The sequence below is a fragment of the Halictus rubicundus genome, chromosome 5 (assembly GCF_050948215.1).
Source record: "Halictus rubicundus isolate RS-2024b chromosome 5, iyHalRubi1_principal, whole genome shotgun sequence".
In the NCBI taxonomy this organism is placed as follows: Eukaryota; Metazoa; Arthropoda; class Insecta; order Hymenoptera; family Halictidae; genus Halictus; species Halictus rubicundus.
In genome coordinates, this window is record NC_135153.1 from 11,799,641 (window position 1) to 11,817,863 (window position 18,223).

General features: G+C 45.2%; 1 protein-coding gene and 1 long non-coding RNA gene across 5 annotated transcripts in view; one reads left to right on the forward strand and one right to left on the reverse strand.

The window, feature by feature from the left end:
• Window positions 1–18,223, reverse strand: part of LOC143354397 (uncharacterized) — a 532,419-nt gene that overhangs the window by 106,828 nt on the left and 407,368 nt on the right. The window lies entirely within an intron of this gene.
• Kdm3 (Lysine demethylase 3) overlaps window positions 1–18,223 on the forward strand; it is a 365,285-nt gene that overhangs the window by 66,856 nt on the left and 280,206 nt on the right. For 3 of the 4 annotated variants that reach the window (XM_076788423.1, XM_076788426.1, XM_076788425.1), the window contains exons 4-6: window positions 8,138–8,332; window positions 9,037–9,121; window positions 10,189–10,277. In XM_076788423.1, coding sequence (XP_076644538.1) covers window positions 8,138–8,332; window positions 9,037–9,121; window positions 10,189–10,277 — 369 coding nt within the window. The remainder of the gene's footprint in view (window positions 1–8,137; window positions 8,333–9,036; window positions 9,122–10,188; window positions 10,278–18,223) is intronic. The other variant, XM_076788424.1, reaches the window with a different exon arrangement.

An 18,223-nucleotide genomic window follows, 5' to 3' on the forward strand; every position in this document is an offset into this window, starting at 1 on the left:
TAACTGGACAGGAAGAACGCGTCTATTATCCTCAAGTAGAAACGGTTCGCCAGGACCAGACACGGGCAGATTTCGTCCGAGGTTGCTCGAACGGGCTCGAACGGGTCCCGGAGCGGATCGGCGATCGATGCAGCGATCGCAAAGACGTCTTCGCGATCCGGGCCAGGCCACGAAACCTCAACATGCTCGCGTTCCCAGCAATTTACATTGGTACTACGGGGGGCGGTTCGTCGGACGGGACACGCGGTCCGCGGCATCGAGTGGAACTAATTCCCGGGTAATCGCGTTTGCTACGTAACCGGCGAAGATCGGCGCACGAAACCTTCGCGACCATGCTCGCGCAGCTGATCCTAAACTATAGCCACGGCGGTCGGTCGTCCTCTCTCCGTGGAAGTTGCTCGCCGCACGTGAACCACTTACCGCCCCGGCGTCCGCGAACACCCGGCAAACTTTTAACGGTAAAACTTCCGTTAGTTTAATTACTTGGAAACAATTCCCCGCATCCGCGACCGCCCACCCGCCGACGGAAAAACTTCTCGGAGCACGTCCACGACGCCGACGCCGATCGATCGGACGGTATCGCGACTCCTACACTCGACAATCGACCGTAATTATCGATGCTTCGACGATTTGCTTCCTCCCACCTCTGTACACGTTATTGTCAAATTCAAGCACGATTTTCTTTCGGAGTCGTGGAAAGTGTGGGTGGAGGATCTACGTGGCTAAAGTTTCCCTCGACTGGGTCGAACGGGGTCAAACCAATTTTTATTAGAGGCATTAGTGTGACAACGAGTTTCTCAAGATCGTGGAATATTTAAGAAATGCTACACGTCTTTTGAAATCTTTTTGTTCAATCGGGAGTGGAGAAAGTTTTGAGTAGATCGAGGATGTTTGCGCAAACATACACCGCTTAGAATCGCAGAAAAGCTGCGCTGTACCAGAAGAAAGTCATTAATATGTTTCGGAAGCCTTATAGTTCAGTCGGGAATGGAACGAGCTGTTGATATAAAAAACATAAAGTAATCAAGAGAAGAAATAATTTTTCAACGAGCTCCCGCGAGGCGGAAAATTTCTCGGCAAAGTACATCGGAAGTGCTTCAAAGAACGGTAACAAGGTTTACGTTCCCCTTTTAGTTCTCAATAAAAGAAATAGATTCTCGATGAGTGAATCTTGCCCGGCTAAATTATGCAGCCACTCGGGAAGCATTTTCGAAAAATCGCAATGTAAAAGCTTCAATGAAACGTGTCGCTCGTTCCGGGATTATTTTTAACCTAGTCGAACTGTCAGCCCGGCGCGACGCGACGGCTGCCTGCATAAAAATGTAAATCCGCTGGCGAGAGCCACGGAAATCCAGCGTCAAATTATTAGAGGCACACCGATTTACTTTTAAACGAGTCGTTCGAAGATTCGCCGAGCGTCCTGTATATTTTAAGCGATCCCCGATGAAAGGGGAAGCAAGTGTCTCTCTCTCTTTCTCTTTCTCTCTCCGGCTGATGCGGCGGGAATAATTTTACCGGTGACATCGAGGTCACTGGAAATTGCTCGTGCGTGGGCACGACTGCTGCGAGCACACGTTCGGCTATCGATTTCTGATAGTTGTCGCCACACTTTCCCTCCGTCGGGCTGGAAAAAAGCAAGATGGAAAGAGACAAAGAGGGGAACAAAACGAGAACAAGAGAAACGCGAGAGATTCGCGACGCGCGGAACAAGTTTTTATTGGAAATTAACGGACACAAAGGATGTTTCGAGTTTTCTGCGATTCGTGCAACTTGCGCTCGCCGCTTCAGCATCCTCTTTCAAGGTGTACCATGAATATTTAACTGGGCCGCCGCCGTCTCCTCGCGGAAATCTACAAAGAGAGACTAAACGATCGGCGCGAGAAGTGTCGCCGGAAAGAAACAGAGACCGAGTAACATCCTAGCTTGACCACGATTTGACCTTGAGCTAGCGCTGGTGCGTCCTACGAAGGTCACGTTTAAATTTTGAAATGAAACATTATATTTTTACTAAACCTAAATACCTAAATATATATAAAACCTAAAACCTAAATAAACCTAAATATATATTTTGTACAAGTCATTGTCGAGGTGTTAACTTTCAACGTGCAGAACTCGAAGCTGTATATTTCTATTAAAGTTAGGATAGCAATGCGTTTGATCCGTCATCTCGAAAGCTATTAATTGTACAGATCAAATTTCGATTTTCATGTCACTTGTGTACTTCGTAGAGCTGAATTGGCCGACGGACACAGATTTCCAAAAAGTTTATTTGTTTAAAAGTTATAACAGAAAGTAATATCACCCTTGGCCCCAAGCTCCAAGACCGCTCTCACGAAATATTAAAACATCGATGACGACTACTGCGAGGAGACATGCATACTTAAAATAGAGGCTCGCAGTGGTAACACCAGATCTTGTTAGCGAAAAAGCACCAAAAAGAGTTGAGCGCAGAACATGGCGAAGGAGCGCGCTCGAATCTCTGAATAAGAGGACACATCAAAGGAGAGGAGCAAAAGAGCGTCTCGCGGAACGAGAAGGCGGAAAAAGACGGGCAGAGGCCGGGGCAGAATGTCGAGCGGGAAAAGGAAGACTTGAAAAGAGGAAGAGAGAGAGAGAGAGAGAGAGAGAGAGAGAGAGAGAGAGAGATCGTAGGAGTTAGAGAGGATCAACGTCGTCGTGTCAGAGGCAGAGGGATCGGTAGGCCGCGGTGTAGAACAGTCAGCGATGAGTCTGCTGACCCTGAACTATAAATGCAACGGGTTCTTTCTGCGGGCTGTTTCGAGGCGCATACCTAGCCGCACGCATACCGGGGGATGTTCTTGCGGACGAGCCGACACGTACACTAACGTCCGCAAGTATTTCGACTACCTCCAAAAATGCTTGCCCTGCCACTATGGCATTTCGAGCTGCATCAATTCTTAGAGAAGGATACTTTCATGGGGCATTTCAAACGTGTGCACTAAATTATTTACAATGTAATTTATTAGAAGCAATCTATTAAAAAATCGTTGACTCTTTATGGGAGAAACAAAAATTCTCTGCCTGATTTACAAGAAATTGACGTCACATTAAAATTTCGTTTTTAACCCTTAACGGTCCGGAAGTATTTCAAGTTCACTTCCCACCCGGTCCAAGCTATTTTTCATACGAAGAGAAACTGTGGACTCAACATTTTTATATCCCGTATAGAAAGGAAAATATTTATATTATAAATTTAAATATTTATATTATTAATTAATTTGATTTTTGCCGCTTGTATGACGGCATTGGTCCGTCAAGGGTTAATGATCATACATTGAAAATATACTATTCTTATATTCCTTTAACTTCTTTACCGTGTTAAATCCCACCATCTCGTTTTTATCATAAACGCTAAAGTCTCTTAATCACAGTTACTTTCTACAGTAGTGTGTGTTCTTTAAAAGTGCATTAACGAAGGGCATAGCTATTGATGAAACGTTCTGGGAATGTTATAGATATGAAACGTTTGTATTGGGAAGCCACAGGTCTTCGTTCCCAAAAAATCTTCTTCTCTTAGGGAAAAAGCGTGGCTGTCGAGGTGCCCGCAGACTATGGCGCACTCCGTGCCGGAAAGAGGCGGACAAGCGATCATTTAACGTCTACGGCCCCCGAGAAGAGGGGCTGGGTCGGGTCGGGTCGGGCCCGTTTTTGCTCTTGTTCCCGGTTGGCAGCCGCGTTTGGTGACTCGTGTCGGAACCGCGTGCACCAACATCGGCGAACGTTGGACGCAGGCCAAGACGAGGCGCCAACATATTCCCGTACTGCCTAACGGTCCTTGGCAAACCACGCCGAACACACGGCCTTTATACCTTTCGTCTCGTTCCGTTTCTCCCGCTTTCCCACTGTCGTCCTCCGTCCCCGCGGGAACACAGGCGACGCTTTGAAATGCTGTTTTTCGTCGGAGTTGCCACTGATCGGGTCTTCAACCTGAACAAAAGCTCACTATAACCCGGTAAATCTGGATCGTTTAATCGCTCTTCGTCCTGGTTCGTGTGCCCGCCAAAAGACGCCTGTGTAGTCCCTGAAGTAATTACTTTGGTCACGTTTGCTCAAGAAAAATAATGTTTCTTGAGATTGAAACGGTGCTTGCGGCAAAATTTGTTTCTGAGCTAATTCTTCCGATATAGTGGATCTTCTGTATTTTTGAGAAAAATGGGCAAGTGCAATTTAAAGTGCAGTAAAGTCTTGACTCCACGAGGGGCAGAAGCTCAAGCTGCCTCGGTCGTCGAGTAGTGTAAAGTGTAAACATGCCGTGTAATTATTTTTCATTATTTATATTATGGGACTTTCGTCAACTCATTTGTGGAATTTTTCTGATTAAAGTGACACTAAACACGATATCATTTGAACTGTATTTACTGGTTTAATTGACGGTATTTTCTACGTTCGATGCAGTCACAAGAAAATAATAGCCCTACACGATCTAAGTCACAGCACGGATCCGAGGATTGAGTCTCAGCTGACTAAAATCATTTATAAAAGGGCTATTTGGCACCTGTTTCTTACAAACTATCTTTATTTTGCATAAACAACTGAGTGGGCTCAAATGGGTTTTGAAACAGTAGATTAAAGTGATTTTAAAACACCGATGTACTGTCTCCAACCAAGTCAAACGATTAAAGTGAGAAGTAAGTATCGGCCTGTTGCTTCTTGCGATAGACAATTTTTATTAAATATTAATTACGCCGGAAAAATGAATTTCAAGCGCGAAAAGCACAAGGAAACGTATCAACGGAAATCAACGTTGCTCGCACCTGGAGGAACGCGTTAGCAGATTCTTTTCCCCCGGTGCACGATGCGATGAAACATCGCGCGAGGATGTATATTTGCATAAACAACGACGGCGGGGCTATCAGATGCGATGCCATCAGGAAAGCGCAGAAGAGTGCAAACTGCGGAACAACCGGCGCGGCCGGCATTAGTGCACGCAGTCTAATCGCCGAAATCACAATGGCCCGCTTCCTCCTCGCTCGTTGTTTAACTATACGAATCGCGATCCTCCAGGCGAGATCTCTCGTCCGTGACGAAGATCGGTAGTGGCGTCGCGACGCTTTTCGAAACGGACGCTCGAATAGAACCGCCGGATTCCGACGCCTCTCGACGTCGTCGCGCCGGCATTACGCGGAACACGCCGCGAATCGTTGGGCACCCGTTAAGTGCTCCCGACGCTTCGGTAATAGCGTTCTAATTGCCGTTATATTACTGTCATTATCGTGCATCACCGTCGCGTCTCGCAGCCCGAGATTGCACAACCCGTCTGACGTAACGGAACGACGACGGTGACGTAACGTGGGATCGTGACGCAACGATCGCACGTACGCGTGCGAGCTTAGGGGAGGAGCAAACCGGATCACTATGATCAACCACTGCAACGGCGCGGGGAACGAGGGAGCATCGAAACTGCGCCCACTTTTGTTTTCTTTTTCATCCGTGCGTGTCGCATTTCTTTAAAAATAAACGCGTAAAAATATGTTCACGTTTATGATAAAAACCAATTGATCAAATACTGCTAAGATATTTAAGGCATTAAAAAATACTGCCGCGTTATTTCCAATCCACTAAATTTCAAAAATAAACGCATGTCTATGCAGGCCCTGTGTCTGGTAATTTTACGAATTTTTATTTTGCATAAAAATCCGCAGTCTAGTGATACAAGTATTTTTCTATTTTGTAACCATTATAACGCAATGTGGACCACTTTCACTGCTCGGTAGATTTAGTGTTAAAATATTTGTAGAGCAGCCAAAAACTGAATTGTGGCTGACCAACGTCGTCTGTATCTACTTACACATTTCGGTCCCTACAGTTTATACTTTGCAGTTTCAATTTATCATGTGTGAATAAAAATAGTTATGGGATAGAGGACGACTCTAGCATGAACTATCATCAGCCGAGGCTCTACCTATACTCGTTCAATGTTTAACAAGATTGCTGCAGATGTAGCTCGGCTGAATGCTTTTTTCATCGGCATTCCAATAGCGAGTTTAAATGCGGTCACAGAAGTTTTTTCAAATGTCTGGGACAGTTTCGCGAAGTTTTAATAAGAGATACACAGACGATCCAGCTTCTCAATTACCCGGTGACCCGACGACCCGAGTCTCGTTTATCGGTCTTAATGAATCGCCGAAGGCCAAAGAATCGGGTTCCCCGCGGTCGCTGATAAGATTCACTTTGTCGGGGCCAGGCGCGGACACGTAACGAACCGCAGGCAGAGAATAATTAATCACGCCAATTACGATGCCAGGTATCAAACGATGCCTCGAGGAAGCTCGACTTGCCCGTGGAAAACGATCCGGGACTAGTTCCATCTCGTTTTCCTCCTTTTTCTGCTCGTATCGATCTCGTTTCTATCGAGACGATAAATTTGCAAAAATAGGTGTCATCTGAAAAAGGAAGGTGCCGTATCTTCTAAGAGGGATTTTTGAGCACAGATTTTTAGAACAATAGTGAATCTCACCTATTCATAATCGCCCGTCTTATTAGTTCTTAAGTCTAATTATTTTCTGTTTCATTACCGAGGAGGCTCTAGAGTTTCAAGTTTTAAGAACAGCTTTAGTCAAAGCAGTGAAAGCTAATCCACGAAGAAAAACTCGTAGATTAGAATTTCGTTTAGTTATCTGAAGACTGCTATTTTCATAAAAATATATGAACTTTGTTTCAATTTTATTGGATTTTAGTAGGACTTGTCATAAATGCAGAAATATTGATAAAAAATTTACGTACGCTTAAATAACTCTAGATTGACATCCAGCGAATGAAATGCATTTTCTGTAAATGAATATTAACAACCTCACGGACATCCATAGAATTTCAAATTGAAGTCTCGCGAGAAGGTGTTTGTTAGTCCTCGCTTTCAGCGAATCAACCACAAAATCAGCCGGCAATACATTCCCTCGGCAATTCTAGAATTTTTTGACAAACTTTCGCAGTCTAACGATGACAGTGCAGCGGCAGCTAACGATGTTTGTCTTTTCATCGCGCGAGCATAAAATTTGTCGAGACAGCTGCGAGCGTTAGGCCCGAGTCATCCCGTCGAAAGTGGCCAGCGTGACCTTAGAACGATGACTGGGTGTCCACGGTGTGTCCGTCAACGACAGGAGAAAAGAGAAAGTCCAACAGACAGCCTCTCTACGAAATATCAATCAGTGTTTTTCTCGTGTTTCGAAACTCGATTGACCGAATCCAGCCAACGCTTTTTATCGACCCTTCTCCTGTAATCGATGCAGAAAATTTTCATTTTAAACTGCGATCAGAATCTACTACGTTAAAAACACGTAAAACGAATGCGTTCGTTCGCGGTTCTCTAGTAGAACCTCTTTTAACCCTTAGCACTCTAGTGGCGAATCTGAGGCGCCAACAAAAATTGCTACCACGTAATACAAATATATTGCTTAAATTACTCCCTCTGTCCCATAATAATAGTAGCAAGGGAATTATTGCCGAACGCAGTTAGTTATCTAGTTTTTCGACAATAAATGCTGCGTTCTATATTTATTTTCTTTTGCTACTTTATTATGGGACAAATTGAATTCATCAACTGCTACTATTATTATGGGAAAGAGGAAGTATTAAATTTGCTAATATTTCACCCTTAGCACTCGATTGGCGACTGTAAGGCGCCACTAAAAATTGCTGTACCATTACTAAATATTTCAGTACTGTACGAGTAAATTGCACCATTTTCGTATGTATAGCATGAAAAAATATATATAGATGGGAAATATTCTAGGTAGGAATATTCTAGGTTTAGAGTTAAAATGGCTTTGTGTGCAAAGAGTTAACAAATTATGAAAATTTAAGTATTATATGGGGAATTATACCAGTTTCATATCCATAAAATAAAAGAAATCATATAAAATGGAAATATCCTAGATCGGAAGAAATAATTGGTTTTGGATTGAAAACAGCTATTTGTGCAAAGGGTTAACCTAACCCAGATCTAATCCAGATTAGAGATTAAAAGATTTGGCTTTAGTTAAAGGACTACCGTCTACCGTTTCAAGTTTAGTATATTCTTTTGCGTCGCGAAATCCCGGAAACAAATGTTTGCCTCGAGGAGGGTATAAGTTAAGGGTGTTCAACCGACGGATTCCTGACCCCGTGTTCGTCTTTGCAGCAGGACTGGGAGCTGACGAAGGGCACGATGTCCTGGGCGAGCGCGGTTCGACGCTGGGCGGAGATGCAGGACGGCCAGAGGATCCTGCTGACGACGCCGAGCGTGCTGGTCGGCTTCAGGGTCGAGGTTTATCGGGCCGAGGGCACGACACAATGGTACACTGCCGTCATTGTTGGTTACAACGAGTCCACCAAGGTGAGACTTACTCTGTGAATGTCCTTTTTCGTCGGGTCCTCGCCAGAATCGAGAAGAGGTCTTGCCTTTCGAAACCAAACAAACAAAAAAGAAAGAGAACAGAACAGTATATGACTGTTAAAAAGAAAGTAGTTGATTTTTTTTTTTTTTAACTATGAACGACAAAAAGGACTCGATCAGACGCTACCTAGAGAGACGACGGGCTTCCTCTCACAGGTCGCAGGCACGTTGACAGAGAAGGTGGATCGCGATTCTCGTTAACGAGGCGGACACGTCGTCCTCGCTGACAGATTGGCCCGTCGCGTTATACCACCCGCCGCGAACTATGCGCGTCTCGCTACGTGTCAGCCATAAATTCCGCGGTTCGCTAAAGATTTATCGGCGCTCGGAAGTCGCTTTGATGTTTCAATCGTTCGCGGACGACCGACGCGAAAATGAAAGATGCCTCTCTCTCTCTCTCTCTCTCTCTCTCTCTCTTTCTCTCTCCGTGTGTCAACAATTGTCTGTCGGCGACTCCCGCATCACCGGAACAGACGACAGGTCCGAGGCTCGCTCTCGGTAACATCGGTTCGCGATTTATCACTAGCCGCGAAACGGTTCCGAGGCGTTTCTGTTCGATTACGTATCGATGTTGTCTCGTTGCTCGCATGATTCGATTCCTGCCGGATCCTGATTGCTCACCGTGGACCCTGTACATGTTTCAGGACTTGACCGTCACCGACGACACCGTCCTCGAAGATCACAACGAGGACCCCAGTTTAGTACAAATGCGACTGATCGGCGACGGAGGTGAGTTTGCCAATCCACGGGTTCGCAAAGTTATCCTAGAAAACGTGCATTTTAACGAATCCGAAATTTTGCACAGTTCAACCGTCAATCATGGCGTCAACAGATTAATCTTAAAGGAATTTACAAATGCAAGTTCTTGCATTCTTATCGTATTCATTCTGTATATCAAGCTAAAATTACTGATTAAGTTGGGAAAATGATTTTTGCTACCCTCCTGTTTCCTCTCTTAATTTGTATATATAACCCTCTTAATTTGTCAACAAAAAATTGTACTTTACTGACGATATCGAGTTTACAAAATAATATATAATTCATGCAAATATTAGAAAATATGTTCACACTTTTAATAGATTTTATTAAAACAGATTAAACAGAAATAAGTGTTCTGCTTGCGCACAGGCGTATTTTTGCATTTAAATTCAAGTGTAAAAAGTAAAATGAAAAGGCAGACAAAATTTGTACCAACATGAACGTGTCGACAGGACCGGTTCGAGTGTCTGGCCACTGCCGACCGTTTCTACTTGCACCTCGAAAAATTAAAGTATAATACAACATTTCCGACCTACTTTTTGACAAATATTGTTCCTTTTCCGACTAAACAGTTACAATTACATATCACACTTAACCTAATTCGAGACAATATTGTCCGTCTCTAATTTTCCCAATTTAATCCCGTTCCTCGTGTCAAAACGCTCAGTATTATTAAAAATCAGAAACGAATCTTTCGATGCGTAAAATTGGCTGTATCGTTCGCGATTGGATAAAACGCAGCTGCACGGCGTGTTTTGCATTCGCTGTGTCCACAAACATTGCAAACAAACGCAACACACACTGTACACAGAGAAATGAATCCACAGGAACAATAGCAACGCTAACGCTAACAACAATAATTCCGGGCGAGACACGGGGATTACCATTTCGAGGGTTATTATACAGAGAATGATTACCAAATAATAATTCTGGTTCGAGGGGTTGAAACCGATCCGAATAATTCGGCTAATTATTCGAACCTCGAAACCCGGGGCCTCGGTTTCCCGTTCTAAAGCGAAGGGAACTCTTTTCCGCAGTGGTCGAGAGCATCATGAGAGGCGAGGTCGTCGGCATGACACCGAGGAGGTCGAGGTCATCGACTGCTCTGACGCACGCGCTCGTCGTGGTGAGTGAAATTCAATTCCGTTCTATTATTAAATCGCCATGTAGTTTACGATAATAAACGAGCAGCGTGTCAGACATTTTTGCGCTTGCGTGCTCTCTCTCGCTTTCGAGAGTCTCCGTGGGGAATCGTGGAAAACGACGTTCAGCAGCGGAGCCTTTCGCGAAAACGACGCGACAGAAGAGATGATCCGCACAGCGCCGTTAGCTTGATTAATGCCTGTCGGGGAACGTGACGTCGCGTTTCGCAACTTCCATCGGCGATCGGAGCCGGTTCCCAGTCACGAATCCAGCCGCGCCGATAACCTCGTCGAAGCAAACATGTAACCCGAGCGGAGATTGCTTTAAATACGCCTCGGTCAGCCCGCGCCGATACCAGAGAACCCGTATCTTTGCCGACGACCGAGGAAATTCGATTGCGCCGGCCCTCCGAGACGAATTTCCATCGTAACGCGATCCACGGGTCACTACTCTCTGCCGTTTATTCTTTTTTTCCCACGGTAATCGCCGGCGAACAATTTGCAGAATTTCTTTGCTCTCTCTGAATTTGATGGATTTCAAGAGACTACATTTTTCCACGAATTTATAAAAATTATGCAGCCGAGCTTCAGAGCGAAAATAATATGGAAACGTCGACGTGGGGATTAATGAAGGTACAGAACTGAATACTGAAACAATAAGGAAGGAAATGTGTCAGCTGCTCTCGTCAGATGTGCATCTCATTGCCTGGACGAGTTTTTGAAAGTATTGGGGAGATAAACATCCCTCGAAATGATGTAGTTTTTGAATTTGATCGAGTCTTGTACTCATGTTTTCAATTTCTGATCTATGAATAGTGGACAATCATATCTCTTAACAAGAACGTCCTATGGATCAATGGACAGTAGACGTTTATGCAAAGTAAAAATTGTCTGCATAAATTACGAGATATGGGAACTGCAGGGATTTCATGTAATTACAATAAAAATGAGTTTATGCAATTTAGGGGAGTAACAATTCGAAGAATTCAAGAACGTCGACATACTGTTTTCATCGCGTTGAAATTACTAATGAGGAAAATAAATTTGTGTTTAGCTTCTGTAGCGTGATACTTCATATTTTTATTTTCCATAAAATTCACAGTCTGCCGACGAATAAACATCGACTGCGCTGATCTACATGGAGATCCACATCATAACTGTTGGTTTAGCGTCAGCTGTCTGACCACACACCGTCTGTGTCTACTTGAAAGTTATCGCGGTCGCCGCGTCTCGACTTCGACAGTCTCAATTTAGCGGTGTCCTGGGTTTAAAAATCTTCGAGCTCTCGTCCTTGGCGAGTCCGCTTTCGCATCCGTGAGATAATGAGCGAGGCAAGTTCCGACGTATCGAGCCGCTTATTATCGCCTTATCGTTCATTGCCGTGAACCGAGGCCGGTACGCCTTTATGTTCCCGACTGATAACGACTATCTGTCCGCGAGATAAGCGGACGAGCCACGGTGAATCTCGAAAGAGAACGACTGGAAAAGGTGCGAGCAAAGCGAGGCTGTGTTCAACGAGAAGAGCCTAATTGGCACACCTAACCCAGACCTAACCGAGACGATTTTCTGCTCTACAGCATCATTTTCAATAAGAAATTGACACCTTCGCTACCAGCTTACTTCAACAACAGTCTTCACAGTCACAACATTTGACTAAATGCAACGAATCCTCTCATGAAATACGAAATAATATTATCGTTATATAATAATATGGATCGTTTCTTGTGAAAGTGGTGTGAGTCTATTTTTTTTTAAATGAGATATCACATAATTTGTATATTTATATATTTTTTTATCACTAAAAAACGAACTTGCACCACTTTCAAAATAGACGGTCCATATTATAGTGTTATATATGTTATAATAATATTATAATGCTGTATAATAATTCTAAGTAGACTGTCATATAGAAGATTCTCTCTTCATGTAGTAGTCTTAATAAATTGAAAATAATATATTGTAATTTTTAAATTCATTTAACCTTTCCACTGTTTGAAATTGCACCAACTTGTTTTTTTTTTTCATAAAAAGTCTAGTACGTACAGTGAAGTAAATTTGACGTTATTTATGTGAACTATAAAATTGTTGTCACAAGTGTGTAACGAATGTGTTAAAGATAAGAGTGCCAACAGCAATGAGTGTTCTACAACAGTGAAGACAAGACGTGAAGAGCAAACTATTCCTGACAAGTGTTTTAGGTGTATATTCTTTAAACATTTTCAACGAATGTTTTAGGAAAAATTTAGGGGGTAGCTCTGGACACAGTGGTTCCACGGAGCCCGAACTGGTAAATCCTTGTGCAGCGCGCCGGTCGGACTAGACGCTTCCCTTTAAAGCGGGGAATCAATAAAGTCGTGTTTGCGGCACCCTCGAGCTTTCAGGAATCGGGAATAGAGTCCGTTGCTACCTTGGCGGCCGACTTCCGTTCCTCGTGAACACGATTGCCCCACCTTCGTGTCCTCCTCGCTCGATTTCCTGGCGAGACGGTAATCGAACGCACCAGACAGCCCCGGCGTGCTCGGAGCACTTTAACGAGCAGCCTGATCCGGCTTCGAACTTCCTCATTTATTTATTTACTTATTTATCGCTCCCAGAGAGATTGTTTTAGATAACAGCTCCGCGAGACAGGCGATCTTCGGCTCGTCATTTTCTACTGGAAAGTTTAAATAGCATTATGATGCAGGCAGGCAGCGAAACTCGTTGTGCACTTGGGGACTCAGTCTTGCAGAACACGCGCAGCATGGTAAACTGCAACTACGCTGCGAATGTTCATGATAAGTTCTTATTTTACCTAGTTTATGAAAATGAGGCGAACGTTTATTTCCCTGGCTCGAGAATTCCTCGTGGTAAATGGCCGGTGAAGCCGTTATTAGTTCTTTTGCCATCGCACAGGTTCTCTTGGTTTGTACTATTTTAGTACAATATTATTTGATCTTTATTGCACCGGAGCCTCTAATACAGGAAATCGAATTCTATTTAATCCTAGTTGTTCCGTGGATGAAACTGTATACATAGCCACGTAAATTGATATTTCCGTACGGGAAGTAACTGATATATTATTTAAACGAACACACACAGCATCTTCATCAAATAACACACAATTTTTCTATGAATACAATTCTTCTAGCTCTACTAGTTTCCAAGGATTATTTTCATCCTCTCAAAATGAACAGAACCTCACAAATAAATTCATAAATAACATTTCCTCCGGGACCATTGTCTAAAAAAAAATCATCCAAAAGTCCAGATACACCATTTCAATAAAAAGGATCCACTTTCAGAAACAGAAGTCAGCCGCTCCAATTTTAAGTAGATTATCCCCGCCAGTAGCCAGACAGAGAATATCTCTGAAAATGAAAATGTCCCACTAAAATTACTGAATGGCAGTTCCATTCTAGGTATAGCATTGCTTCATTCCGAATCGAAAATTACCAGTTTCGCCGAGCAGGAACGATCATTTTTCGCCTCGAATCGAACTTCGAGGATCAAGCTTGCCCCGAACGTGCTCTAATCGCGAATCCGCTCGCGTTTACCGATCCAGATGGGGCTCGTCGAATGGGATATGCTCGAAGGGGTGAAAGAGTTTGATCGGGCTCCCGGAAATGGTAATCAGAAGTCACTTTTCGAAGTTGGCGCGTCTCGGCCGGGACAAGACTGAAGCGTTAACCCCGGTTGGCCCGAGGCCTGCGCTTCGACGACTCGAAACTTTCTATCGTTAGCGAGTAATTCCGGGAAAGTTTGGAATCCGACGTGGCCGGGGTTACCGGCGTCTGCAGGAAGAGTTATTCCTTCTTCGAAATTTCTTCGTGCCCGGAGAGGAAAGTTCCGCGAACAACTCTGGGCTCCATCCGTCGACCTTACAATCTCGTTAATGCGAGAGAAGCCCTCCGCTTCCTCCCCCCTTCCCTTGTCCCGAAACCGGTTCTGGTTCTTCATAAATCATTTTCCGCGAGGTATTCCCGGCCGAGAGCCGCCATTAGACCGACCGGTAGCCCGCAGGACCAACCCTTAAAATTACTTTCTTCCGTGACCTTCGCATTACCGAGCCTACGACTCGACTACGACGATTTCTGACGGAATTCAAGAACAATGGTCCATGCGTCCGGCCTTGGATCTTCTAGTGTTGTACAATGTTTGCAAAGATCGGTGATTTTCGTGCGAGCCCTTAAAATTTTTGGTGCCTTCTCTCTTGATCTTCGACGAGTTAGGAGGTTTGCTACTTTGCTTTAGGTTCCCCAAGGAATTGTTGATCTACAAACCTAATTTTTGTAAACAATTGACATTCTGAATTGTTGTAAAGATCGGCACCTCTTGAATGAACTCCTTTAAAATTGTATGCACTTATGTGAAAAAAGGGTAGACCAAAATTAAAATAGTGAAAATATTCCAACAATCTAAAAATACCGTTTCATTATTTTGGAGTGAATAAAATAATCAAGGAAAGAAATCCGCAAAAGAATTAGACGTTAGATCGCTCGTAGTTTCCTTATGAACTCTGGAAATGATTTTCCGTTACCATTTTTCCCCAGCCAGCTATTTTCAACGAGTTATTGGATTCGCTGGAGGGTTCCCGGCGAGATCATCGATCTCCGTCGAGGATCCAGGGCTTGGCAGGTTCGGGCCGCGTCCCAGACTGTTGCGAAGTCTGCAGCAAGCCGGTTCCGGAAGCCTCGGCCCCGGAAAGTTCGCGGAATTCGTGACTCGCGGATACTTGGCTCCTCGGAGCCCTAAGTCGGCAAGTTTCCGAGCCGGCTTAGACGAGTTCGAAAACTCGCCGAAAGGGATTAAGCCAACGAGTACACGGTCGTAATGGAACTCGCTGCTCTCCACCCCCATCCGACAGCCTCATCCCCAGTCCCGAGACGATCCCTGGAAACGACCATTAGGATCGCTTTAAACCGTGCACCGTCGACGTCGACGTTCGGTCGTGCAGGAACGCGCGCGCGCGTGCGGTTCTTCGACACGCTTTTCGACGGGGCATCGGCTCGAAAATCACGCACTCGTTCCGACGGGATCGCGGACCGATAACCGAGCGACTTTATCTCTCGTTTATACGCGTGACCGAGATCGCAGATAGCGCGGAACTCGCGAGAAAGATTTCTCCGAGAAAATTGACTTCTTTACCTTGATCGTTCCGCTTTGTCTTGATTAGATGATGCGAAATACGCAACCAATTAAGATTCTTCTCGACGCCACGCATGTTTGTGCACTTATTAAGTCGAGGAAGTTAGAAGTGGGACATGGAAAATTCGATGGATGATTCTAAAAATGTTAACTTCCGTTCGGGTGACAATTTGTCACGGAGCAGAATTTTACCGGAGGCAGAGAAATGGTATCTGATCATCTATCAAAATTCTGCACGTGTCGTAATTATTCATTTAAAAATTAATACTTCTGTCGATATATTCAGTGCTTCGTTGGCTCCTCAATCTTCGTCAGTTTTTATATTCTGTGGCTCGGAGGTGAATATGTAAGTCTTGCAGAATAATTTGGTGCGTTAGATACAAGTATATCGAACAAATACGCGCACGAATGAAAGTGTACAGGGTGTCTGAAAAGGCAATAAATTTATTTCGTTTCAGGCTTTCGTTGCTTGCTCTGAAACTATGAGTTTACTCGCAGCTAGAATGATTAGAAGTTTTCTGTCTTTAATACTATTTTAATAGTACAGTTATGAATTGTTTATATGCCAAGTAATTCAATCGATAGACCCGTCTGAGCACAGGCCGCCGTTTCCACTTAGATACGCCACTAGTCCGCTGGAATCAAATTCGTTCTTTCAGCTTATTTTTGCACATTTCATCCCGCGACGTAGACAGCTGTGGAACACTCCATTCCGGCTAATAGCAGGCAGGGTAACAGAAATAGTGGACCAAACGTGAACAGGAATTGGCATTAATTTTAATGAATAGTTAATCCCGCGAGCAGATCTCTTACAGACGTTTATTAAAAAATAATTGAAGAAAATCGGTTTAATAGGCAGAGAGAATGAAACCGTCGCGATGGCGTCGCCGAGCGTTTTATCCCCCGATAATTTCGGGGAAGTGACAGTCATTTAATTCCACGGTTCCATTTCGATCGCGCGATGGAATTAGAAACTTCCCTGGTAGGGAGCACGCCATCAAAGTTGCAAGAATCCTTGGGGGAAGAGGGTAGAAATTCGTTGGGGCGTCTCATTTTTCTTCAATTACGTCGAGGCGTGTTGCACGGGGTCTCCGCGCGTCGCGCTTCCGTGTTCCACGCCATGGGATCCCCTAACGATATCGAGACTCGCGAACGAGAGAGCTCGCAGGAATTTCACAACCGAGGGAAGCAAGGGAGATTGCTGGTCCTCCCCCCCCCCCGTAGCGTCGCGCGCTCCTCGTGTTTCTCATTAAATTCACGAACAGCTTCTTTAAAAAGGAGCCTCGCGGGTCGGAGCCGTCAATTAAACGCGTTCCCGCCTCGAGGGGAAGCGTGCTCGCCTCCTCGAACCGGTCGCACCTGACTTTCTAATCGGGAGACGATGACAAAAGGGACTCAGGTGAGAATGGAACATCCGATGAACTCCGTTACCCTGCCGGCATCCGAGGATTCTGCTCGGAAACGATCCTCGGAGATCCTGCGAGACACTCGAGTCGTGATTTCATCCCTTAAGATGTTGACTTTGGGGCGAATGCGATGTACTCAAAAGATAAACAAAATCGCGAACAGCGGTCGGAAGAAATGTTTGGATTTTGTGTTAATCCTCCATGTACAAAAAATCTAAAAAATTCTAGGACTCGATTGGCACGTCAAATTTTTGATAGGGGAAATAAATGTCGAACAGAAAGAAATTCTAGAGTGAAATTTCGCCCCGGTCATAAACGACCCTGGTTGCCCACGGAGGATTAAACCATTGTGTAGCCGTTCGAAACGTATAAATAATTTAAAACCTTTGTTTGCACAAATTGCAGTAAACCGGTAGCCGGATACCAGGCTGGCTACACAAGGGTTAAAATAGCTCCGGAGTGCAAAGGGTTAAATACCAACGTGAACATCGATTTTTTGTGCGTTCCACCGAACCGTGGAACCTATAGCGTTTCCTATAGCTAGAAGCGCCGATCTCCAGCGATCGGCGCAACAATGTTCACCCGGGGAGGGTGGCGCTCCGTGCGATTAACGTTCGCGATCGACTGGCGTCGCGTCGAAAGCCAGACGTGGCAGGATCCTGGCGCTGTAGCACCGTTCGCGGACAGGTCGATTCATTCGAATGTAAATATCGGGCAAACACCCCGTCGGTGTCGGCACGGGGCGAGAGAGAGAGGGAGTGAAGAGGGGAAACAGAGAGAAAAGGAGAGAGAGAGAGAAGGGGTTGGCAGTCTGCCAATCTCGCCGGGACTCGCTCAAGTTCACCGGGAACGTTCGACTCGTAAACTTCCTCTTGTTTCTGCCAGTGGTTCCTCTCTCCCGTCCGCGTCCCTCTTCGAGGATCTACCGAACCATCCGGGGCATCCACCCCCGCTATGGAGGTTGGTAAAGTCCGCGCGCGCGTTCCCCTCCTGGCATTTTCATCGGCCTGGTCTCATCTTTATACTCGCCTGGATATCTAGCCGCTTTAGAGGGTCGTTCAGCCAATAGGGGTGGTTGGCCGAGTCTGCACCGGCAGCCGGCCGAAGAAAACGAGCTCGCCTCGTGGCACGTGGGAGGATTGAAGGGGTTGCTTGGTAGCCGGAGGAGAGACTGGCACGAACGGATATAAAGAGAGAGCGAGAGAGAGAGAGAGAGAGAGAGAGACAGAGAGGTAAGGGCGGAGGAGTAAAACGGAAGGAGACGAAAGACGAGGTCGTCGAGAGGGGAGAATGCAGGCCTGGGGGTTAGAGTGGCAGAAAGAGAAACGCCGGGGAAGAGGGTGCGCCGAGCGGAGGGTGGAAAAAGAGAGAGAGAGAGATGGCGGAGGGTTGAAGCTGCG